The 20,710-nt window shown below is 46.6% G+C and overlaps 1 protein-coding gene across 2 annotated transcripts in view; it reads left to right on the top strand.

Moving 5' to 3' along the window:
- pals2b (protein associated with LIN7 2, MAGUK p55 family member b) overlaps positions 1-18,311 on the top strand; it is a 53,275-nt gene extending 34,964 nt beyond the window's left edge. For both annotated transcript variants that reach the window (XM_079570552.1, XM_079570551.1), the window contains 11 exons: positions 607-719; positions 1,454-1,606; positions 7,416-7,568; positions 10,291-10,518; positions 10,905-11,036; positions 11,682-11,778; positions 11,851-11,919; positions 12,906-13,067; positions 13,685-13,887; positions 14,520-14,648; positions 17,774-18,311. In XM_079570552.1, the coding sequence (XP_079426678.1) occupies positions 609-719; positions 1,454-1,606; positions 7,416-7,568; positions 10,291-10,518; positions 10,905-11,036; positions 11,682-11,778; positions 11,851-11,919; positions 12,906-13,067; positions 13,685-13,887; positions 14,520-14,648; positions 17,774-17,950 (1,614 nt within the window). In that variant the 5' untranslated portion in view covers positions 607-608 and the 3' untranslated portion in view covers positions 17,951-18,311. The remainder of the gene's footprint in view (positions 1-606; positions 720-1,453; positions 1,607-7,415; positions 7,569-10,290; positions 10,519-10,904; positions 11,037-11,681; positions 11,779-11,850; positions 11,920-12,905; positions 13,068-13,684; positions 13,888-14,519; positions 14,649-17,773) is intronic.
- Positions 18,312-20,710: the final 2,399 nt, after the last annotated feature.

The following is a 20,710-nucleotide window of genomic DNA, read 5'->3' as shown; positions in this document are numbered from 1 at the left end:
AGAACGCAAGCCAGCGCAATGTAAACGAGGAAGTGAATGTCAGCCGTGTTTCCATCAGTGCAGTCGCCTCCTCTTGTGACGCCCCCTCACAGGTGGCGGAGGCCAATGGCACATACAGCTCCGCCACTCGGAAAATAATTCGCCAAGAGCCTGCGCCGCCCCGTGCGCCGCCACAAGATCTGGCCCACAGTATTTTGGACTCTACTGGAACGAGTTTGCACAAATCCAGTACTAAGTCATGTGAATTTAAATAAAAATGGAACAAAATATCAGTAAACGACAAAGCAGAAGTCAAAGGCACTTGTCTAAAATAGAGGAAATCGTTATTTTGTTTGGACAAAACAGGACATTTTATTGATATATAGTTTATGCATAAAGAGTCTCTGTGCACATTTAGTGCTCTCTCTGAGTGTGGACGGAAATGGAGGTTTGTCAGAATAAGGGGTAGACTTATGCCAGGATTTTTAAGAAGCACTTTGAGTTAATGGGCACAGAGGACAATCCACTCCTGCTGATGCTGATGACTTTACTTTGGGAAGAGCTGAGGAGAGAGAGCAAGAACGTTTTCCCCTAAATAACTGTCCTCACTTGTGTCTCTGTCCACAGCCATGCAGCAGGTGTTGGACAATGTCCCAGAGGAGCAGCCCCCCAGCACAGGAGGAGGAGGGGTCAAAGACATCGATCTGCTGTTTCTGCGAGGCATCATGGAGAGCCCCACGGTGAGTAACTCACTGTAACACAAGATAAATCCAGGCCTGGGGGCTAAATCCGTCCCTTCAGCAGATCCTCTGGCCCTGCAACATGGAAGTCAGCTCCACGCGGTGAATATAGAGATACATGGGCCCATTTAAATAATAAAACTCCCAGCACTCCCCTGTTATAAACTGTTAATGCTGTAGTGCACAAAAGAATGTTTTCAAGACACTATTATTTTATATGCCCACAGAAGTGTTCAGTGTACCAAGTGCACAAATGTAAACTAGACATAATTACCAATATTCTCGGAAAGACACCCATAAATAATACAATTTATGTTCCTAATGACATTACCTGCCAAATGAAAACATGGCAAACAGAGTGAGTGAGTTAAACTAACAAAACAGGAGGCTTCTATTTGGATGGAGCGACTTCACAAATCAGACGCACGAGGACCATGACGTCGTGGTTTTGGAGTTTGCTCAGATAATCTCATGCAGAGGCAGGACTTTTCACAGTGGACAGTGATTCATCCTGTCAAATTAGTAATGCATCAGCGCTTTTTCAGGTGCTAAAAGTAATTTCACCATTCTGTGCATTATTCGTTCATTCCATACTCCGGTGGTATGTTATGAATATAAAAGGTGGGTTTGACAAAGGTCTGCCAGGTCCTTCTGAACAGTGCGGTATTACGTCGGTCACACGTGTTGAGCTCCCTGCTGACCGCCGCTACACTAAGCCTCTGTGTTAATCCTAGAGCCAGGAGCCTCTGGACGAGGTGCGGCTGGAGGCAGTGCAGGACAACAACGTGGAGCTGGTCAGCGAGATCCTGGGAGACATCAAGCAACTGAAGAGTAAGGATCAGAGTGCAGCCGAGCTGACACGCATCCTGCAGGAGCCGCACTTCCAGGTACAACCACTACTACTATTACTATTACTACTATTACGACTATTACTATCACTACTCCTACTCCTACTACTACTCAGTCCATCAGCCATGTTGTTTTGTCCAGCCTAAATCATCCTCAGAGCTTAAACGACTGAGAGCATAAACCTTTCCATGCAGGATCACCAGAATGTTCACATCTTGGTTCAAAACGTTTTGTAAATGTTCCATGTGTTAGCCGAGGATAGTCCACCCCAGTGAAAGTCTGGATTTACCCTGTACCAGCTCTGGGGTCACCTTTGTCATATTTGAAAGGCTAATTCCATATGTATGCAGCAATGTGCTCGTAGTGGTTTATAAAAGCTGCTACAAATCCACCTGAGTGTCCTTAAGCTGCTTGGACGTGAACAACATTGAGTACAGACCGGCTCAACTATTAAGATAGAATATTGAAGGAGTTACTCAACTCTGTTTAGGGCCATACTGCCTTTGCCCGATCCCGCCGGGCTGGTATTCGGAAGAGAGACCATTTGGGAACACCAGGACGCCTGCAGAGCAGGGCTGGGTGTAATTAATCAATTTGAATCGATTTTCCTTTGAATAGGCCGATATCAATTCAAAAAAGCCTAAAATCGCTTCTAAGATCGTGCATTTCAATCGACAATAACTTTAGACTTACTTTTTTCCTGCTCCTCTTGTGCAGTGCCAGCTCGTCCCTCTAGTCCTCCAGGGAGCAATGTTACAGCACAGCAAAAAACATTGCTCCCCTGGATATGAAATGGCTTTTGCGCGTTTCCTTGTCCCGCACACCTTCCAAACAAAGGTTTATTTCCAAAACTTTTGCCATAGACAGCTTCAGTCCGCTGTGTTGAGGCAGCCATGTTGTTTACTGTCAAAGGGGCTGTGCCAGTGCGTCACTACATGACAACAAAGAGGAGTTCAATTCTTAAAGCAGTATTAAGTAACTCTTGCCCCTGGAGGCCAAAAGCGCAACTGCAGGTGTCGTAGCAAGTTGTGATTTTTTAATTTATTAATTGTCTTGGAGAGTAAATACTACACTGACAGAAAAGGCGAAGGGACAGAGGGATATTGTACATCCAATTATACAATGGAGATCATTTTATTTAACCTGGCTGTAAATACTGTTTAAAGTGGCGCTAGCCCGCACTTAGCTTTGCCCGTTAGCATGTTAGCTTCTTCTTCGTGACTCTATTAGTGTGTATTGCTTGCTCCGGTCCGGTGGCAGTCAAGTTGCAAACATGGTTTTCTGGCCAGAGACACCAGGGGGAGATGAAAGACCCTCCAATCATCCCATAAACACTTGCATTACCCCCACAGGGACTACGGGAAGGATTTATTAAGGTAAACTTGTTACTTAGTACTGCTTTAATATAAATATTTATATTTTACTAATATACCAAGTCAGAGTTAGTTTCTACTGTTTGCAGCATTAATTATTCTGAGAATGTCTAACCATTCGAATCGAATCGGGCCCTTGTGAAGAGAATCGAAATCACACTCTGAATCGATACCCAGTCCTACTGCAGAGATGTTTTTTCCTATACGCAGATAAAGTAAGTTGCGGGGCCCCTGCAGCCGCAAAGGCCCCGTATCTCAGTGTGTTGTTAGGCTGATTCATTATATATATTTTTTTTTTGAGCATACATTTTGCTCAAAAGCAGTGGGCCGAAGCAAGAAGCTTATGAGCGCCTTCCCCCAACTCAGTATGATAAAACATTTCATTTCACACAGTACTATCAATGTAAACAAAACAACAACAAGGAACAATAGCAGTAGCAGTCGTACAGTGTATGATGTCACCCCTACATCGTAAGAACATTAATCAACATGTTCTTACGACGACAGACTCTGTAACAGCCTCACTCTCCGCCTCCTTTGCCACATATGACAGCAAAATGGAGCAGTCTGCTGAAGTAGATGAGCAGGAGGGCCCCAAGGCGCCCTGCTCGGTCTGTCTCCCGGTGCTCGGTCTGTTTCCCGGTGCTCGGTCTGTCTCCCGGTGCTCGCCTCTCCCGGTGCTCGCCCCTCCCGGTGCTCGGTCTGTCTCCCGGTGCTCGCCCCTCCCGGTGCTCGGTCTGTCTCCCGGTGCTCGCCCCTCCCGGTGCTCGGTCTGTCTCCCGGTGCTCGCCCCTCCCGGTGCTCGGTCTGTCTCCCGGTGCTCGGTCTGTCTCCCGGTGCTCGCCTCTCCCGGTGCTCGCCCCTCCCGGTGCTCGCCCCTCCCGGTGCTCGCCCCTCCCGGTGCTCGGTCTGTCTCCCGGTGCTCGCCCCTCCCGGTGCTCGGTCTGTCTCCCGGTGCTCGCCCCTCCCGGTGCTCGCCTCTCCCGGTGCTCGCCCCTCGCGGTGCTCGGTCTGTCTCCCGGTGCTCGCCCCTCGCGGTGCTCGGTCTGTCTCCCGGTGCTCGCCCCTCCCGGTGCTCGCCTCTCCCGGTGCTCGCCTCTCCCGGTGCTCGGTCTGTCTCCCGGTGCTCGGTCTGTCTCCCGGTGCTCGGTCTGTCTCCCGGTGCTCGCCCCTCCCGGTGCTCGCCTCTCCCGGTGCTCGGTCTGTCTCCCGGTGCTCGCCCCTCGCGGTGCTCGGTCTGTCTCCCGGTGCTCGCCCCTCCCGGTGCTCGCCTCTCCCGGTGCTCGCCCCTCCCGGTGCTCGCCTCTCCCGGTGCTCGGTCTGTCTCCCGGTGCTCGGTCTGTCTCCCGGTGCTCGGTCTGTCTCCCGGTGCTCGCCCCTCCCGGTGCTCGCCTCTCCCGGTGCTCGCCTCACCTCTGGTTTTCTCTGGCTTAAACGTGGACTCGGGGCTGTATCGGCCACACGCTCATTTAAACTAGTATCAGACAGTAGTTTGGTGAATAGACGAGAGTAAAGCCGTTGTACATAATTGTCTCAAAGGGGAATTGAATCCACTCAGTTCTCATGAGCGCAGTTACTTTCAGTAACTCTAGTTCTCTGAATGTGCTTGGTCTAACACAAATTACTGTCAGGCTAATTCTCAGTGGTAAGATAGAAATAACCGTCAGGTGCAGGTGTCAGTTAGTTTCAAATCAGTGGTTCCCAAACTGTGGGTCAGGGACCAGAGGTCAGAGAATGTGACCATTTTAAAAACTGGGGGAAATAGTCCAAACACCAAAGGGATAGTGGTTCTCACACCCCAATTGAGGTGATTATGTTCCCCCTCTGGTACTATTGCATGTTTTTAACAGTAAATGGGTTCACTCTTCGTCCAGTAGTCTTGGGATGCGCACTGTAGGGCCCCCTAGTGCATTTTCGGGCCCCCAGCACAGCTCTGCCCTGGGTGAATGTAGTGAGTGAGTGGTTGGTGGTGGTGAGGGGCCGATGGCACAGACTGGTTACCTCGCTTCTGTCAGTCTACCCCAGGGCAGCTGTGGCTACAGCAGTAGCTTACCACCACCACATATGGAGTGAATGAATAACGATGACAGTGTAGCGCTTTGAGAAACCTGGCAACACAGACTTGTAAAGCACAATACAAGTGTAAGCCAATATCATTATTTATTTTTATTGACTCCACTTAAGCAGTGATCTGGCAACCCAAAGTGTGGGGCTCATTCTGCTCATGTTTAAAGAAATGGTGACTTTTAGTTTTAAATGTCGCTAAAAATGGCAAAACTGCAAATAATCTTTTGGGGTCACGGGGACACATTGAGCCCAAAGCTACACCAGCTGAGAACCGCTGGTCTAGATAACAAAACAAAAACAACTGTAACAATATGTATTCATTTTATATCATTTTTTTGTTTGGTGAATGAATAAATGTCACAGCAGGTCTCAGGAAAATGAAACATTACATATAAACATGTTTGCAGCATATTTGGGGACATAGATGGAGATAATAATAATAAAAAGGGTATAATAATATTAATATTGTATACTGCACTCTGCAAAACAATACTGGCTGAACTCTCCAGCAGACTGAAATATAACACTGGGTTACGAAACAAATACTTTTTGTGAGGTGCTTAAAACTACTGAAAATGAAGGTCAGGCTTTTGTATTTTCCAATCTCTGTATTCTATGAGGCCATGATTATGACTTTCTGTCGTTCTATTCAAACCAACCCTAAAGGCCAGCACATGCCACAGCGCCACGGCACATCATCCATGTGGGATTTCAACACACGTGTCACTTTAACCATGTGATCCATCACTTAATCAAACATAACATAAGACATTTGTGTCCGTGTTGCACGAGAGAGAGCAAACGGAGCTCTTTTTTCAGGTTAAAATCGAGTTGGCGACAGACTTTATCATGCTCCAACTGAAGCGTGAGCCTCCGCTGCTCCTCTCGTCCCTCCAAACTCAGTTTACAGCAGATTCCTTGTGTGTCACAGGCCAGAGACTCGTCTGTGCCTCTGCAGAGAGTGGAGCGCCGCCTCAGTGTGCCTTCTCTCATAGATCATAATGGTGAGCGCTGGCCTGAAGGATGTTACACCAGGCCCAGCCAGGAGGCTGCTTTACACTACATTTTTTGGTCATATCTAAGACATTAACTTACATATCAAACAGTAAAAGTCCTCTATATCGCTTTCATAAATTATTTGTAAGCACAGCTGCTTTGTACCAAAATATCTGCATACATGCAAATGATGTTCCAGCCCCAGTCTCCTCCAGACTGTGGACAGAGACGTTATAAAGAGAATCCCCTTCAGCAGCATTTGGCACAGGGGGAAAGTGGACCTGATTGAGCAAAACCAAATTGCAATTCACTTGTGATTGTTCTTGCGGCCGTGATTGCAACTCGTGTATATTCAAACTGCTGCGGCTCGAGTCTTCACCTCCAAGAGTCACAACTAAACACACTGAGGCTGCATTTCAGGTTCATGGAACAGCCTCAGTGAGGACGTGAGACAGACCTCACCCTGACTATGTCTCAGTCCAGGCTGAAAACATGCTTATTTACTGCTGTCTATGGCAATTGGCCGTATTTTAACAAACGTATATATATATATATATATATATATATATATATATATATATATATATATATATATATATATCATGTTTCTCCTTAGGTAATTGTATGAATTGATTTGTTTTTATTGTGTTTTCGTGATATTTTTGTGTGTTTGGTGTTTCAGGGACATTGAGTTGTCTCTGACATGAAATGTACCTTATAAATAAACCTGCCTTGAATTGCCTACATACAACACAGCACCTCCCGCGTCTGCCCAGAGTCCATACTGAGCCTTTTCCTCTGGGAGCTGCGTGTAGAACAGCGTACGTGACAGGATTTACAGAGCCAGCCAATAGGAGAGTCAGAGAGGCGTGAGGACCAATCACAAGGCCCCGTGCTATAAGCCGCTAATACCTGGCTGACCTACTGAGCTGGAGCACAGGGAGGGGACGCTCACCCGGGGAGGGGACGCTCACCCGTTTTTAAGGCCTATTCGGGCAAGTACTGGCTAGTTTGAGTTGTTTGTTATTCATGGTTTAGTCCTGGTCTATTCCTGGTTTGGTCCTGGTTTGGTCCTGGTTTGGTCCTGGTCTATTCCTGGTTTGGTCCTGGTTTGGTCCTGGTTTTGTCTGGTTTTAAACAAACACTGAATGGATTTTAGGTTTGGTTGTGATTGGAAGGGCTAAAACAAAGTGCGGTTGATTCAATCAGAAGCCAATGCTGCGCCAAAAGTTCATTCAGCCCTGCTTTTGTGCCGTGCAATCCCAGATTAATATTGGTGCAAATGTAATATCAGTATGTGATTTACATGCTCATGTGAATGATTTAGCGAAGTATCAAACTAATATATGCCTTATTTCTAGTTTGAAAAGTGGACATATTTGAAAAATATCCTTTTTTGTGTGTGTTGCAGTCCCTCCTGGAAGCTCACGACATGGTGGCCTCCAAGTGTTATGAAGTCCCGCCCCCGGCTGAAATGACCAATGAGGCGGCGGTAAACAGCGCCCTGATGCAGGCGGACGCGGTCAGAATGATCGGCATCAGGAAAAAGGCCGGAGAGCCTCTGGTGAGAACTAATGATCATCAGATCACTAAGTTTCCATGGTTCACACGCAGGAAGAGACGACCCTCCAAACGCAGTGGACTACTTTTACAATCCAGTGGTCCCTCGTTTATCGCAGGGGTTACGTTCTAAAAATAAGTAGACAGCTTTATGTTTTACAACTATTATATATGTTTTAAGGCAGTAAGCCCGCTCACCACACACGTCATACATTTTTCTCTAGTTCACACGGGTTCTCCTTATGCCTGGTGTCACTGTGCCATTTTTCTGTCTAATAAGATTTTTAGATGTTAGATTACAGATGTGGGGATGGAAACATCGTGAGCTGCTCTCGTCTCTGCTGTGAACTTGTTCAAACTAAGAGACAATCGTCGCTACGACCAAAGCGGTGTTTATTTTCGCGGAAACGCTCAGAGAAACGCGGGTCGGACCCGCTCATGCCCGGCCTGTGCTCCTGTGACTCTGTGGTGTGCACAGATCCTCTCTGCAGCGAGAGGAGGCTCACTCTGCGACTAGCCAATCAGGACCCAGAACACCATGTGCATATGGCGTTCATACGCTGTAAAAAAAACATGCAAAATTGTACTAAAAATGAATCGGCGAAACAGCGAGGTCATGAAAGGTGAACCGCGTTATACCGAAGGACCACTGCAAACTGAGGGAGGACCAGACTTATCCCACTAGCAAACATGGGTGCAGGGCCTTTAACTAATATGGAGAGCTCCAAAGAGTTAGTGCCAGTGCTTCTTTCCACACGCTCTGAGCGGAGCACAGGCCTGATGCCCAGTACGACAGCTGCACATACGTGATACTAGAATGTCCCATGTTCCAGTCAGCATCTTTGTGCATAGATACCAGAGGTCGACCGTTTTTCTTAGGCCGATGCCGATTTTCTTTTCTTTTGTTTTTTGCCGATACCGATATACTCCAGCAGTGGCCGGTTCTACTTGAGTAAAGGTGATTAGAATTATTGTTTCTGCCCCAGCTTTGATCAAAAATACAATTGCGGAGGTTAAAACTAATTCTCCAGGTTCTGTGCTTCAAAATAACTCACAGCATGTCCATAATGACAGAGGTTTAGTTGGTGAAACTTTAAAGCCCTGACTTCTCTATCGCTTTCATCCAGGAGATATCAGCTTTTATTGGCGCTAAATCCCCAAATATTGGCCGATATATCGGTCAACCGCTAGTGGATACCTTTTTAGATTGACCTGCAGCACGTCTTCTCACAGCACCCGTCCCGCACAGACTCCTGAGGGCTCACATCACACAGTGCCACAGCGAGCAAGTGGACGAGCGGCTCCTGCTAAAAACTGCCCTGAATAATAAGAAGGAAGACACACCGAAGATGCTCATAACAGGGTGCCTCATGGCTCAGAATCGTACTTCATTTGAGCAACTCAACCTTGTAATAGCAAATATGTAGCGTCGTGCTGTGGGGTCTCAGTCAGGGCCTTCAGGAGAAACCTGGGTTCACTCACTCAAACGCATATAAACTCATCGACAATAATGGAGCTGTGCGAGCTACACATCACGCAAGGGCCGAGTCTACAGTGAAGATCCCGCCCTGATGCCCTTTTTAGGAACATGCCCCGTCAGAGCTGGGGAGGGGGAGTCTGTAAACCTGCCATGACTTCCCCCTCCCGCGTGGTCATTGTGGTAAACGGGGAGGAGTGAGGAGGAGACGTCCATTATATTTACAGTCTATGGTCTACGTCCCGCTGTCGAGCTTTGCTATCGGAGATGAGGAAACAGCGCCAAATATTCACAATTAGTAAATCCACAGAATTTTTCCTTGTTTGGACATTTCAGAAGAGAAATGTTTTGTTAATCCACTTGTTAAACATCTTGCCCATGCGCAGTTACATTAGCGTTTTTCCCAGGCGAGGAAAACAAGGGGGCGCTGCTGAGACACAGTAGGGCCTGGGGGGCGCACTGTCATTGTACATGGAATATTGATGATAATTCTGTCAGTCATGCTGATTGTCAAACATGAGTGCGGCCTGACAACACGGGGGTGTCTCAAACTGTGGAGCAGGTCCTGAGGAGGAACAGCTCACCAGAGGTGTTTAAGACATTTTAGTAGGTAGTAGTAAGTAGGAAATTACAGTTACACATCAACAATACCAATATAAGCGATAAATACATGACTAATTAAACATACTATTAAGACATTTTTCATTTCTTTTTTCTTCATTTGGCCAGGTTTAGCAGTTTAAACTGGACTTCTAAAAAGTGCTGGCCCAAAGATTTCCTCCCTGCCATAATGGCCTGTGTAGTGGCCAACTGGACCTAAAGGCCACTGAGATGTGCTACCGGTCACTATGGCTGACGCACTACAGGCTATTGTTTACTTCCCAGTCCAATAAGTCCATAAGGCTTCTCAGACGTAGATAGAAACGCACTTCATTTCCACAGACGGCAGGCAAACAACAAAACTCCATATAATCTATGTGGTCAAAAAACCACTGGCCCCTGCCGGGTCACACACCTCTTCTAGCCTGGATGAACGCCCTACAGCACAAGAGTGTCACCTGCAGGCTGCACTGTTATAATATAGCTGCTTTTCCGCCCATAAACATGGTCCTCATGTTTGATCCTCCCAGTGTGGTCACTCTAACTGACACAGTGGTTCTTCAAATTAGAAACCAGAACAAATGTCCACACACCAGCTTAGTCAGAGAACTGTGTGGTGCTCTAACAAACACGCGTGTGGTCGTCGCAGGGTGTGACGTTCCGGGTGGAGAAGGAGGACCTGGTAATCGCACGGATCCTTCACGGGGGCATGATCGACCGCCAGGGGCTGCTGCATGTGGGCGACATCATCAAAGAGGTCAACGGCAAAGACGTGGGCAGTAACCCCACCGAGCTGCAGGACATGCTGAAGGAGTGCAGCGGGAGCATCACGCTGAAGATCCTGCCGAGCTACAGGGACGCGCCTGCCCCGCCACAGGTACACGCCCCCTCCCGAGGCCACACCCACTCACACAGATCCAACTTTAGAGCAGAGAGCATAACTTAACTCGTGTTGAAGGAATCTCAGCCACAAGAAAAATGTGAACCCACAGACTATGTCACAGGATAGCATTAGTCATGGAGGTGTTCAAAGAAATGTCCAAGTTTTCCAGTTCTACTTGATCTAAATATGAGTTATCATTTCAATTGGACTTTTTGAACAAAGTTGTTGCAAGTGAACTATGTTCTCCCTCTCCTGTCTCCTGAATGTCACTGATGCCAAATTCTCTTGTCAGCCCTCAGACATTTTGTCCATTTAAACTGTAGTGGGGCCCTCCCCCTGCCCCGCGCTGATAAACAGTCCTGTATATGTGTGCATTGCAGGTGTACGTGCGCCCATACTTTGACTATGACCCTGCCCATGACACCCTGATCCCGTGTCGAGAGGCGGGCATGGCTTTCAAGAGAGGAGACATCCTTCAGATCGTCAACAGGGAGGACCCCAACTGGTGGCAGGTCAGAAAACAAACTTACCTGAGCTTGGAAAGGTCGTATCAAGCTTTGGAAAACTGCAATGATTTCTGGGATTTCTAGTACATTTAAAGTCACAAACTTTGATAGATTTTAAAATGTACTGAGGTTATTGTTCACATGAAAACATTGGAGGTTCTTGGCCTGGGCTAGCCTCGCAATGCCCGTTACCTGGACATGAAGCTGGTGCAGCACCCCCTCTTCAACACCTGCAAGCGCTGACACATCACCCCAGCTGTTGATTGGGCAGAAGATGGTCATTTTTCAGTGCAATATTTCTTGTTACTTATTTAATGTTTCCGTACTCAGGTGAGCCGCCATGTTGGATGCACCGTGCTGATTGGTTAATCTGTCTAACAGTTATCTTAGGTGTCACCATAGGGAAATTTGACCCACCCTTCTATGCCACTGGGGCAACCCGTAAGGAGAGCTTATGTCCAGATGTGGAGTCAGGCTAATGGTCAGAATCACATGAAAGGAGGATTAACCTATTGTGCATGTTTTTAGTGAGTATTTGTTTGTATGCTTCAGTATTTCTTTGTGTGTGCATGTTTCCAAATGCATATGACGTGTGTGTATGTCATTGTGTAATTCCAGTGTTGATGTATGATGCATGTATGACTTTTCCAGGCGTGTCACATGGTGGGCGGGGCCACCGGACTGATCCCCAGTCAGTTCCTGGAGGAGAAGAGGAAAGCCTTTGTCCCCAGAGACTTTGACGGCTCAGGTCAGTCCTCTCTCGGTCCTCTCCATGTCCATGTCGGCTTTGAGACTGATAGTTGTCTGTGCTGTGCGGTAGGGATGCTGTGTGGCACCATCGCAGGCAAAAAGAAGAAGAAAATGATGTATCTGACGGCTAAGAACGCAGGTAACACACACATGTGTTTAATGCCGTTCTGTGCCTGTAATTCCACAAACCACAATCCAATAAACACAGAACATTCTCGTGCTGCACATTTGTGTAGCTCACACCTCCATGGTGCGCTACATGCTAATGACATATGCTCCTGATACAGGACAGCCTACACTTACACTTCCACCTCCGCTGGGCGTGATCGGGAATGATCGGCCTCTCATCAGTGTGCTCATGACGTGGAGCTCTACTTTTACGCAAACTGCCACCAAAAGAAAATCCTGACTCCATTTACTTTTTAGCCATGAGGTTGCAGTACACACAAGGTTTTGGACGGGTTTGGACTATATAAGTGCAAAATAATTAATAATACTCTATAAACAGCTTAGAAAAACGTTGGTATGGTCTATAGTTGCTCTTTAAATCTTAAACATACTTTCACAAGACTTGTAAACTTTGGATGTAAATGTTAAAGCAGTACTAAGTAACGTGTTTACCTTAATAAATCCTTCCCGTAGTCCCTGTGGGGGTGATGCAAGTGTTTATGGGATGATTGGAGGGTCTTTCATCTCCCCCTGGTGTCTCTGGCCAGAAAACCATGTTTGCAACTTGACTGCCACTGGTGCGGAGAAAGCAATACACACTAATGAAATCACGAAAAAGAAGCTAACATGCTAACGGGCAAAGCTAACTGCGGGCTAACGTCACTTTAAACAGTATTTACAGCCAAGTTTGAGTGAAAAAAAATATTTCCATTGTATAATTGGATGTACAATATCCCTCTCTCCCTTCGCCTTTCCTGTCGGTGTAGTATTTACTCTCCAAGACAATTAATAAGTTAAAAAATCGTAACTTGCTACTACACCTGCAGTTGCGCTTATGGCCTCTAGGGGGAAGAGTTACTTAGTACTGCTTTAAGAGTGTCAACTGTGGGGAGCTCATGTCTCTTCATGTCCCTCTTCTCTGTCCCCGTCGTCTTTCTCTTGTCTGTCCTTGTCCAGAGTTTGACCGACACGAGCTGCAGATCTACGAGGAGGTGGCCAAAGTCCCGCCTTTTCAGAGGAAGACACTGGTTCTGATTGGAGCTCAGGGCGTGGGGAGGCGGAGCTTAAAAAACAGGCTGATGGTTCTGCAGCCGACCCTCTTCGGGACCACCATCCCCTGTGAGTCCCTCCACAGGGCGCTTAGACCCGGGTTCAACTTATTCATCACTACAATGCATTTCTGTCAGTTTGAACATTAGGGAAAAACGCTCATCAACTAGAAACTGTCGGAAAAAAAAGAAAAAGTACAGATACCTGTCATACATGTTGGGATACAAGAAGAGGGTCACACTGGTGGACACTCTTGGCAGGACAAAAAGATCACATCTTTGCAATGATTCTGAGGTGATGTGTATTTAATGCAAGGTAACACTGTAGCTGCTAAACCTCCATCTCCAGACCTGTCTAGGGATGGGGCGATAAACAATAACATTGTTTAAAGAAATAATAATAAATCAATTGATCGGCAATTGATCAATCACCACATCATATGCATTGTTTGCAAAGATATTGACGTGTGCTCCTTTCATACTTTGTAATGCAGCTAATGTCGCACTAAGCCCTCAGGGACAATGAAGTTTATCTTAAAACCAACGTGCTGCTGACACCACCTAAACCCTGATGTTCTAATGTTGTGGTTCTTCTGCTTCATAACGGGCTGCCTTATAAAACCAGTAACATATATACCGGTATACATATATATAGAGAGTTTCATGAGAGAATCGTCCCATCCCTAGACACGTCGAGGCGGCCGCGGGACGATGAGCTGGACGGAAACTCGTATCACTTCACGACCCGCACGGAGATGGAGGGAGACGTGAAGGCGGGACGCTTCCTGGAGCACGGAGAGTACGAGGGCAACTTGTACGGGACCAAGATCGAGTCCATCCACCAGGTTGTAGCCACCGGGCGCACCTGCATCCTGGACGTCAACCCCCAGGTTAGAGGCGGGTGGTACGTGGGTACATTTACTCACAAACCCGCCTGTGTTGGTATGTGTGATGGTGTGTGTGTGATGGTGTGTGTGATGGTGTGTGTGTGATGGTGTGTGTGATGGTGTGTGATGGTGTGTGATGGTGTGTGATGGTGTGTGTGATAGTGTGTGTGATAGTGTGTGTGATAGTGTGTGTGATAGTGTGTGTGATAGTGTGTGTGATGGTGTGTGATGGTGTGTGATGGTGTGTGATGGTGTGTTTGATGGTGTGTGATGGTGTGTGATGGTGTGTGATGGTGTGTGATGGTGTGTTTGATGGTGTGTGATGGTGTGTGATAGTGTGTGTGATAGTGTGTGTGATAGCGTGTGTGATAGTGTGTGTGATAGTGTGTGTGATGGTGTGTGATGGTGTGTGATGGTGTGTGATGGTGTGTGATGGTGTGTTTGATGGTGTGTGATGGTGTGTGTGATAGTGTGTGTGATAGTGTGTGTGATAGTGTGTGTGATAGTGTGTGTGATAGTGTGTGTGATAGTGTGTGTGATAGTGTGTGTGATAGTGTGTGTGATAGTGTGTGTGATAGTGTGTGTGATAGTGTGTGTGATAGTGTGTGTGATAGTGTGTGTGATGGTGTGTGCAGGCGCTGAAGGTGCTGAGGACTGCAGAGTTCATGCCGTACGTGGTGTTTATCGGGGCCCCAGACTTTGATACACTCAAGGGCATGCACAAGGCCGTGGTGGACGCCGGCCTCACCACCAAACAGCTCACGGTAACACGCTCAGACACCATAATCACGCTCAGACACCATATGCACGCTCAGACACCATATTCACGCTCAGACACCATAATCACGCTCAGACACCATAATCACGCTCAGACACCATATGCACGCTCAGACACCATATTCACGCTCAGACACCATATTCACGCTCAGACACCATATTCACGCTCAGACACCATATTCACGCTCAGACACCATATTCACGCTCAGACACCATATTCACACTCAGACACCATATTCACGCTCAGACACCATATTCACGCTCAGACACCATATTCACGCTCAGACACCATATTCACGCTCAGACACCATATTCACACTCAGACACCATATTCACGCTCAGACACCATATTCACGCTCAGACACCATATTCACGCTCACACACCATATTCATGCTCAGACGGCCATATTCACGCTCAGACACCATATTCACGCTCAGACACCATATTCACGCTCAGACACCATATTCACGCTCAGACACCATATTCACGCTCAGACACCATATTCACGCTCAGACACCATATTTATGCTCAGACACCATATTTATGCTCAGACACCATATTCACGCTCAGACACCATATTTATGCTCAGACACCATATTCACGCTCAGACACCATATTCACGCTCAGACACCATATTCACGCTCAGACACCATATTTATGCTCAGACACCATATTCACGCTCAGACACCATATTCACGCTCAGACACCATATTCACGCTCAGACACCATATTCACGCTCAGACACCATATTTATGCTCAGACACCATAATCACGCTCAGACACCATAATCACGCTCAGACACCATATTCACGCTCAGACACCATAATCACGCTCAGACACCGTATTCATGCTCAGACACCATATTCACGCTCAGACACCATATTCATGCTCAGACACCATATTCACGCTCAGACACCATATTCATGCTCAAACACCATATTCATGCTCAGACACCATATTCACGCTCAGACACCATATTCACGCTCAGACACCATATTTATGCTCAGACACCATATTCACGCTCAGACACCATATTTATGCTCAGACACCATATTCACGCTCAGACACCATATTCACGCTCAGACACCATAATCACGCTCAGACACCATATTCACGCTCAGACACCATATTCACGCTCAGACACCATATTTATGCTCAGACACCATATTCACGCTCAGACACCATATTTATGCTCAGACACCATATTTATGCTCAGACACCATATTCACGCTCAGACACCATATTCACGCTCAGACACCATATTCACGCTCAGACACCATATTCACGCTCAGACACCATATTCACGCTCAGACACCATATTCACGCTCAGACACCATATTCACGCTCAGACACCATATTTATGCTCAGACACCATATTCACGCTCAGACACCATATTCACGCTCAGACACCATATTCACGCTCAGACACCATATTTATGCTCAGACACCATATTCACGCTCAGACACCATATTCACGCTCAGACACCATAATCACGCTCAGACACCATATTCACGCTCAGACACCATATTCACGCTCAGACACCATATTCACGCTCAGACACCATAATCACGCTCAGACACCATATTCACGCTCAGACACCATATTTATGCTCAGACACCATATTTATGCTCAGACACCATATTCACGCTCAGACACCATATTCATGCTCAGACACCATATTCATGCTCAGACACCATATTCATGCTCAGACGCCATATTCACGCTCAGACACCATATTCACGCTCAGACACCATATTCACGCTCAGACACCATATTTATGCTCAGACACCATATTCATGCTCAGACGCCATATTCACGCTCAGACACCATATTCACGCTCAGACACCATATTCACGCTCAGACACCATATTCACGCTCAGACACCATATTCACGCTCAGACACCATATTCACGCTCAGACACCATATTCACGCTCAGACACCATATTCACGCTCAGACACCATATTCATGCTCAGACACCATATTCACGCTCAGACACCATGTGCACGCTCAGACACCATATTCATGCTCAGACACCATATTCACGCTCAGACACCATATTCACGCTCAGACGCCATATTCACACTCAGACACCATATTCACGCTCAGACACCATATTCACGCTCAGACACCATATTCACGCTCAGACACCATAATCACGCTCAGACACCATGTGCACGCTCAGACACCATATTCACGCTCAGACACCATATTCACGCTCAGACACCATATTCACGCTCAGAAACATGTCAGGCCTGCATGGGAGAGACGTGTCAATCTTTTAGCTGAAAGACTTTTCCATTTGCCCCGTTACTGTCGGAGTCTCCTCTTTGTTCATTTGCGCTGACAGAACGTTCAACTGTGACCATTTTAAATCATTAAACCATCGTTACCATCACAGAATGGGCAGCATGGTGGCACAGTGGTTAGCACTCATGTGTCACAGCTGTATAGTTTGTGTATTCACCTCGTGTCTCCGTAGGTTTCCCTTACCACTTAAAACATGTACAATATCAGGATAAAAGAGAGACTTTATTTGAGAGGGGCGTGGCATGCTACATGCATGAGTCCCATAATAATCTGAATTTTTGTGTGACGTCCACCTATTTATTTATCTTTTTTATTTGCTCATCAAACCCATTCTATTGCCCGAGTCTGTGGCGTTTTTACTGAAGCCCTGGTCTGTGATGAAGTTATCCAGATTTATTTTTAAATAAAAATATATGTAACATATTCATCATCCAACATATCCAACAAATGAGCTGACCAAGAGGCAGGAGCACACATTTGGCTTTTGAACCCCTCTGTTTGAAGGACAACTGCTGTTTAATGACACTGAACCCAATTTTCATGTATCTCCCTTGTAATTTATTGAGAAAATGAGTGTTCGCCTTTAGATCTCATCGGTATTTTCCAGTCAGAAGTAAAGATTTTCAGGTTGTGAGTTCCATAAGTAAGAAGACAAAAAACAATCCAAATATGGTGAAAATGAGCACTGCTGTGGAGGCTGTTGTGAGCCTGTGCAGATGATTCTCCACACATTAAAGATATAAACAATGTCTTCTGAGGCGTGGACATTTGTGTTGACTCACAGCGCCCTCTGTCTGTCAGGACGTGGACCTGCGGAAGACGGTGGACGAGAGCGCTCGGATCCAGAGAGCTTACAGCCACTACTTTGACCTGACCATCACCAATGACAACCTGGACAAGGCCTTCGAGACGCTGCAGGCGGCCGTGGACAAACTGACCGGCGAGCCCCAGTGGGTCCCCGTCAACTGGGTCTACTGAGGGGCCCCGGACACCAGGGGGCCCCAGACATTACTGTACCTAAATGTTTTCTACTCAAAGGGAAAAAAGCGCATATTTATTTTGTAACGTATGAAAACTTTGTACTCAGTGTTGAATTGGAGCCAAATAGAAAGGGCGGCGCCTGGGCCATATTTGAGCATATTTCATGCATTTATTTATTGTTTGAGCTTAGCTAGAGCAGACTGTGGTGTCTTTGTGCAGGCCCTGTTCCTGTCGCTACACTGTGCGGAAAAACCCTTCTTTATCATTGTTACTGATGCTGTAGGTTTTCTTTATTCATAGTTTTCAGTGACATCATGCAAAGTAACCAAGTTTTGTGGACTTCAGTCAAAATACGCAGGTCAGAGAAACACTACGTTGAATCGATTTACTCAAGTAAAGGGAAACAGGACTCAAATGCTACGTGAGTGATGTTAGTTGAGGTGATGTAAAGAATACAAGCATCGTCCTGTGAGTGAACATTGTTTTTGTCCATCATAGAACTATTATTCTCTCACAGGCCCCCCAGACGTGACGGCATGGCGAGCGCTCGTATGGTTATAGCCTGAATGTACAGTACTTTCCAACAGGTACAATGGTTTTACTTCCTGTTCCCGAGTAAACGGTGATGTCACATGAAAACCATGAATCAAACGTGTGAAAGCTTACGCTCCCATTTTAACTTGGACCTTTAACTGTTTTTGTTTTACTAATGTCTCATTGTGTGGGTTAGTTTGTGTGTGGTTATCAAAATCCCAATCAGGTTCTATTAAACTCATTTCCTGTAGCTGTCCACCAAAGCTTCCAGCTTTTAAGACAAATGATTCTTTAACACATTAGTGCAGCGTGAAGGTGATACGGTCCTGAAACTGCAGCCGTCCGTTCTGCCCTTCGTGGGACGTGAGAGCCACCGTAGCAAGGCTTTCAACTTGTAAGATCTCCAGTTCCCTCCCCACCCCAATGAGGGGCCGTGAACATTTTAGTTGACATGTAATTGAATGCATTTGGGACCTTACTGTTTGTATTTTCTACGATAGTGTAGGCTTTTTTTAATCACTTTTTCTCAAAAAGCAGCTTACCCGGTCTGGAATAGAGTTCTATCAGAGCTACCCCAGAACATCATGTGACGTCATGACTTCAGCTGTTTCAAAGCGTCTATTGGACTATGATTTTGAAATGGAGGTGATGGAGGACCAGTTGCATTTAATAGTTACCAAATCTCAATCTGGAGATGCTTTGGGGACCCTCTCCACATGCAGCCGGGGTCGTAGTTTAGGGGACCCTCTCCATATGCAGCCGGGGTCCTAGTTTAGGGGACCCTCTCCACATGCAGCCGGGGTCCTAGTTTAGGGGACCCTCTCCACATGCAGCCGGGGTCCCAGTTTAGGGGACCCTCTCCACATGCAGCCGGGGTCCTAGTTTGGGGGACCCTCTCCACATGCAGCCGGGGTCCTAGTTTAGGGGACCCTCTCCACATGCAGCTGGGGTCCTAGTTTGGGGGACCCTCTCCACATGCAGCCGGGGTCCTAGTTTGGGGGACCCTCTCCACATGCAGCCGGGGTCCTAGTTTAGGGGACCCTCTCCACATGCAGCCGGGGTCGTAGTTGGGGACCCTCTCCACATGCAGCCGGGGTCCCAGTTGGAGAAGTTCTGACAGTGTGACAGTGTGTCTGGACCTTTTTAACCCTTTATATGGTGCTACATCAGAGATACCCGTCATGTTCTCCTTTTGAACCTTCACCAAAGCCCTAAGGAAAGTGCATCGACCCGTCAGTGTTTTGTAGCCCACACCATTTCTATAACAAATAAAAAAACAATCAAAAACAAATGAGCAGTTTTTCCAGCATTTTTTTTTATTTTTTATTTTTATTAACGCAACTTACAGTCAAGCCAAAGAGTGAACTATATTAAGTGATACGTATTCACATTATCATCTAACAGGGTTTACAGCATCTCAGGTTCTGTAAGCAAAAGATGTTAACAAAAACAGGAAGATGGAATTTAGAAATTAAACTTTACAAGGAGAAAATGAATGAGTTTAGCCATCAAACGGAGCAAAACAAAGCCTTGGAACAGGAACTTGACTTTTGGCATGTTACGGTTTAAAGGAAAGAGTGGAGGGTTTGGAGTCAGCCGCCCGGGCCGTTGGTCAACTTTGGTCACTGGTTTGTGAAACCATGGCTTATAGAGAATAGAATACAAACATGTGTGATTGAGAGGCGCAGTGTGTGACCTCAGAAATCCAAACATACAGTTCAGGTGTGATCAATTTGAAATCTAGGATAGTTTGAAATGAGATTGGGTGGAACGTTGCAGAGATGTCGTCGCCTGGACTCGTAGGTGGAGTCGATACAAGTTTCCAAATATCTACAAGAGTACTCCACCAACCCAGTCCAGTCGCCGCCTCCCGGATCAGAGGCTTCGATTCTCTACAACCCAGTCCAGAAAACGTGTTTTTGAAAATAACACTGCATCGTTTGCACGCCGAGCGTTTCATTCAATTAGAAATAAAACTGAAATGATTGGCTGAACAAATGCAATGGGTGACCTTTCAAAATGTTGGAAATGTCCAGATGATTGTCAGTGGAGCAGGACATTCAGAGGAGGTAGATCACATGGGAAAATGGAAACTAACTATAGTCTTGTTTGTTTAGCTGGAGCAGGTTAAAGGCCAGATAGTGCCGTGTTAAGACAAAGGTGCCGAGTCAACAGTCTCGCCAGGAGCAAATGTTCAATTCCAAATATGATCCGCTACGGAAA

The sequence above is a fragment of the Gobius niger genome (genome assembly GCF_951799975.1).
Source record: "Gobius niger genome assembly, chromosome: 14".
In the NCBI taxonomy this organism is placed as follows: domain Eukaryota; kingdom Metazoa; phylum Chordata; class Actinopteri; order Gobiiformes; family Gobiidae; genus Gobius; species Gobius niger.
Note: the sequence above shows the minus strand (reverse complement) of the source record. Positions and strands in the feature narration are given on the sequence as shown.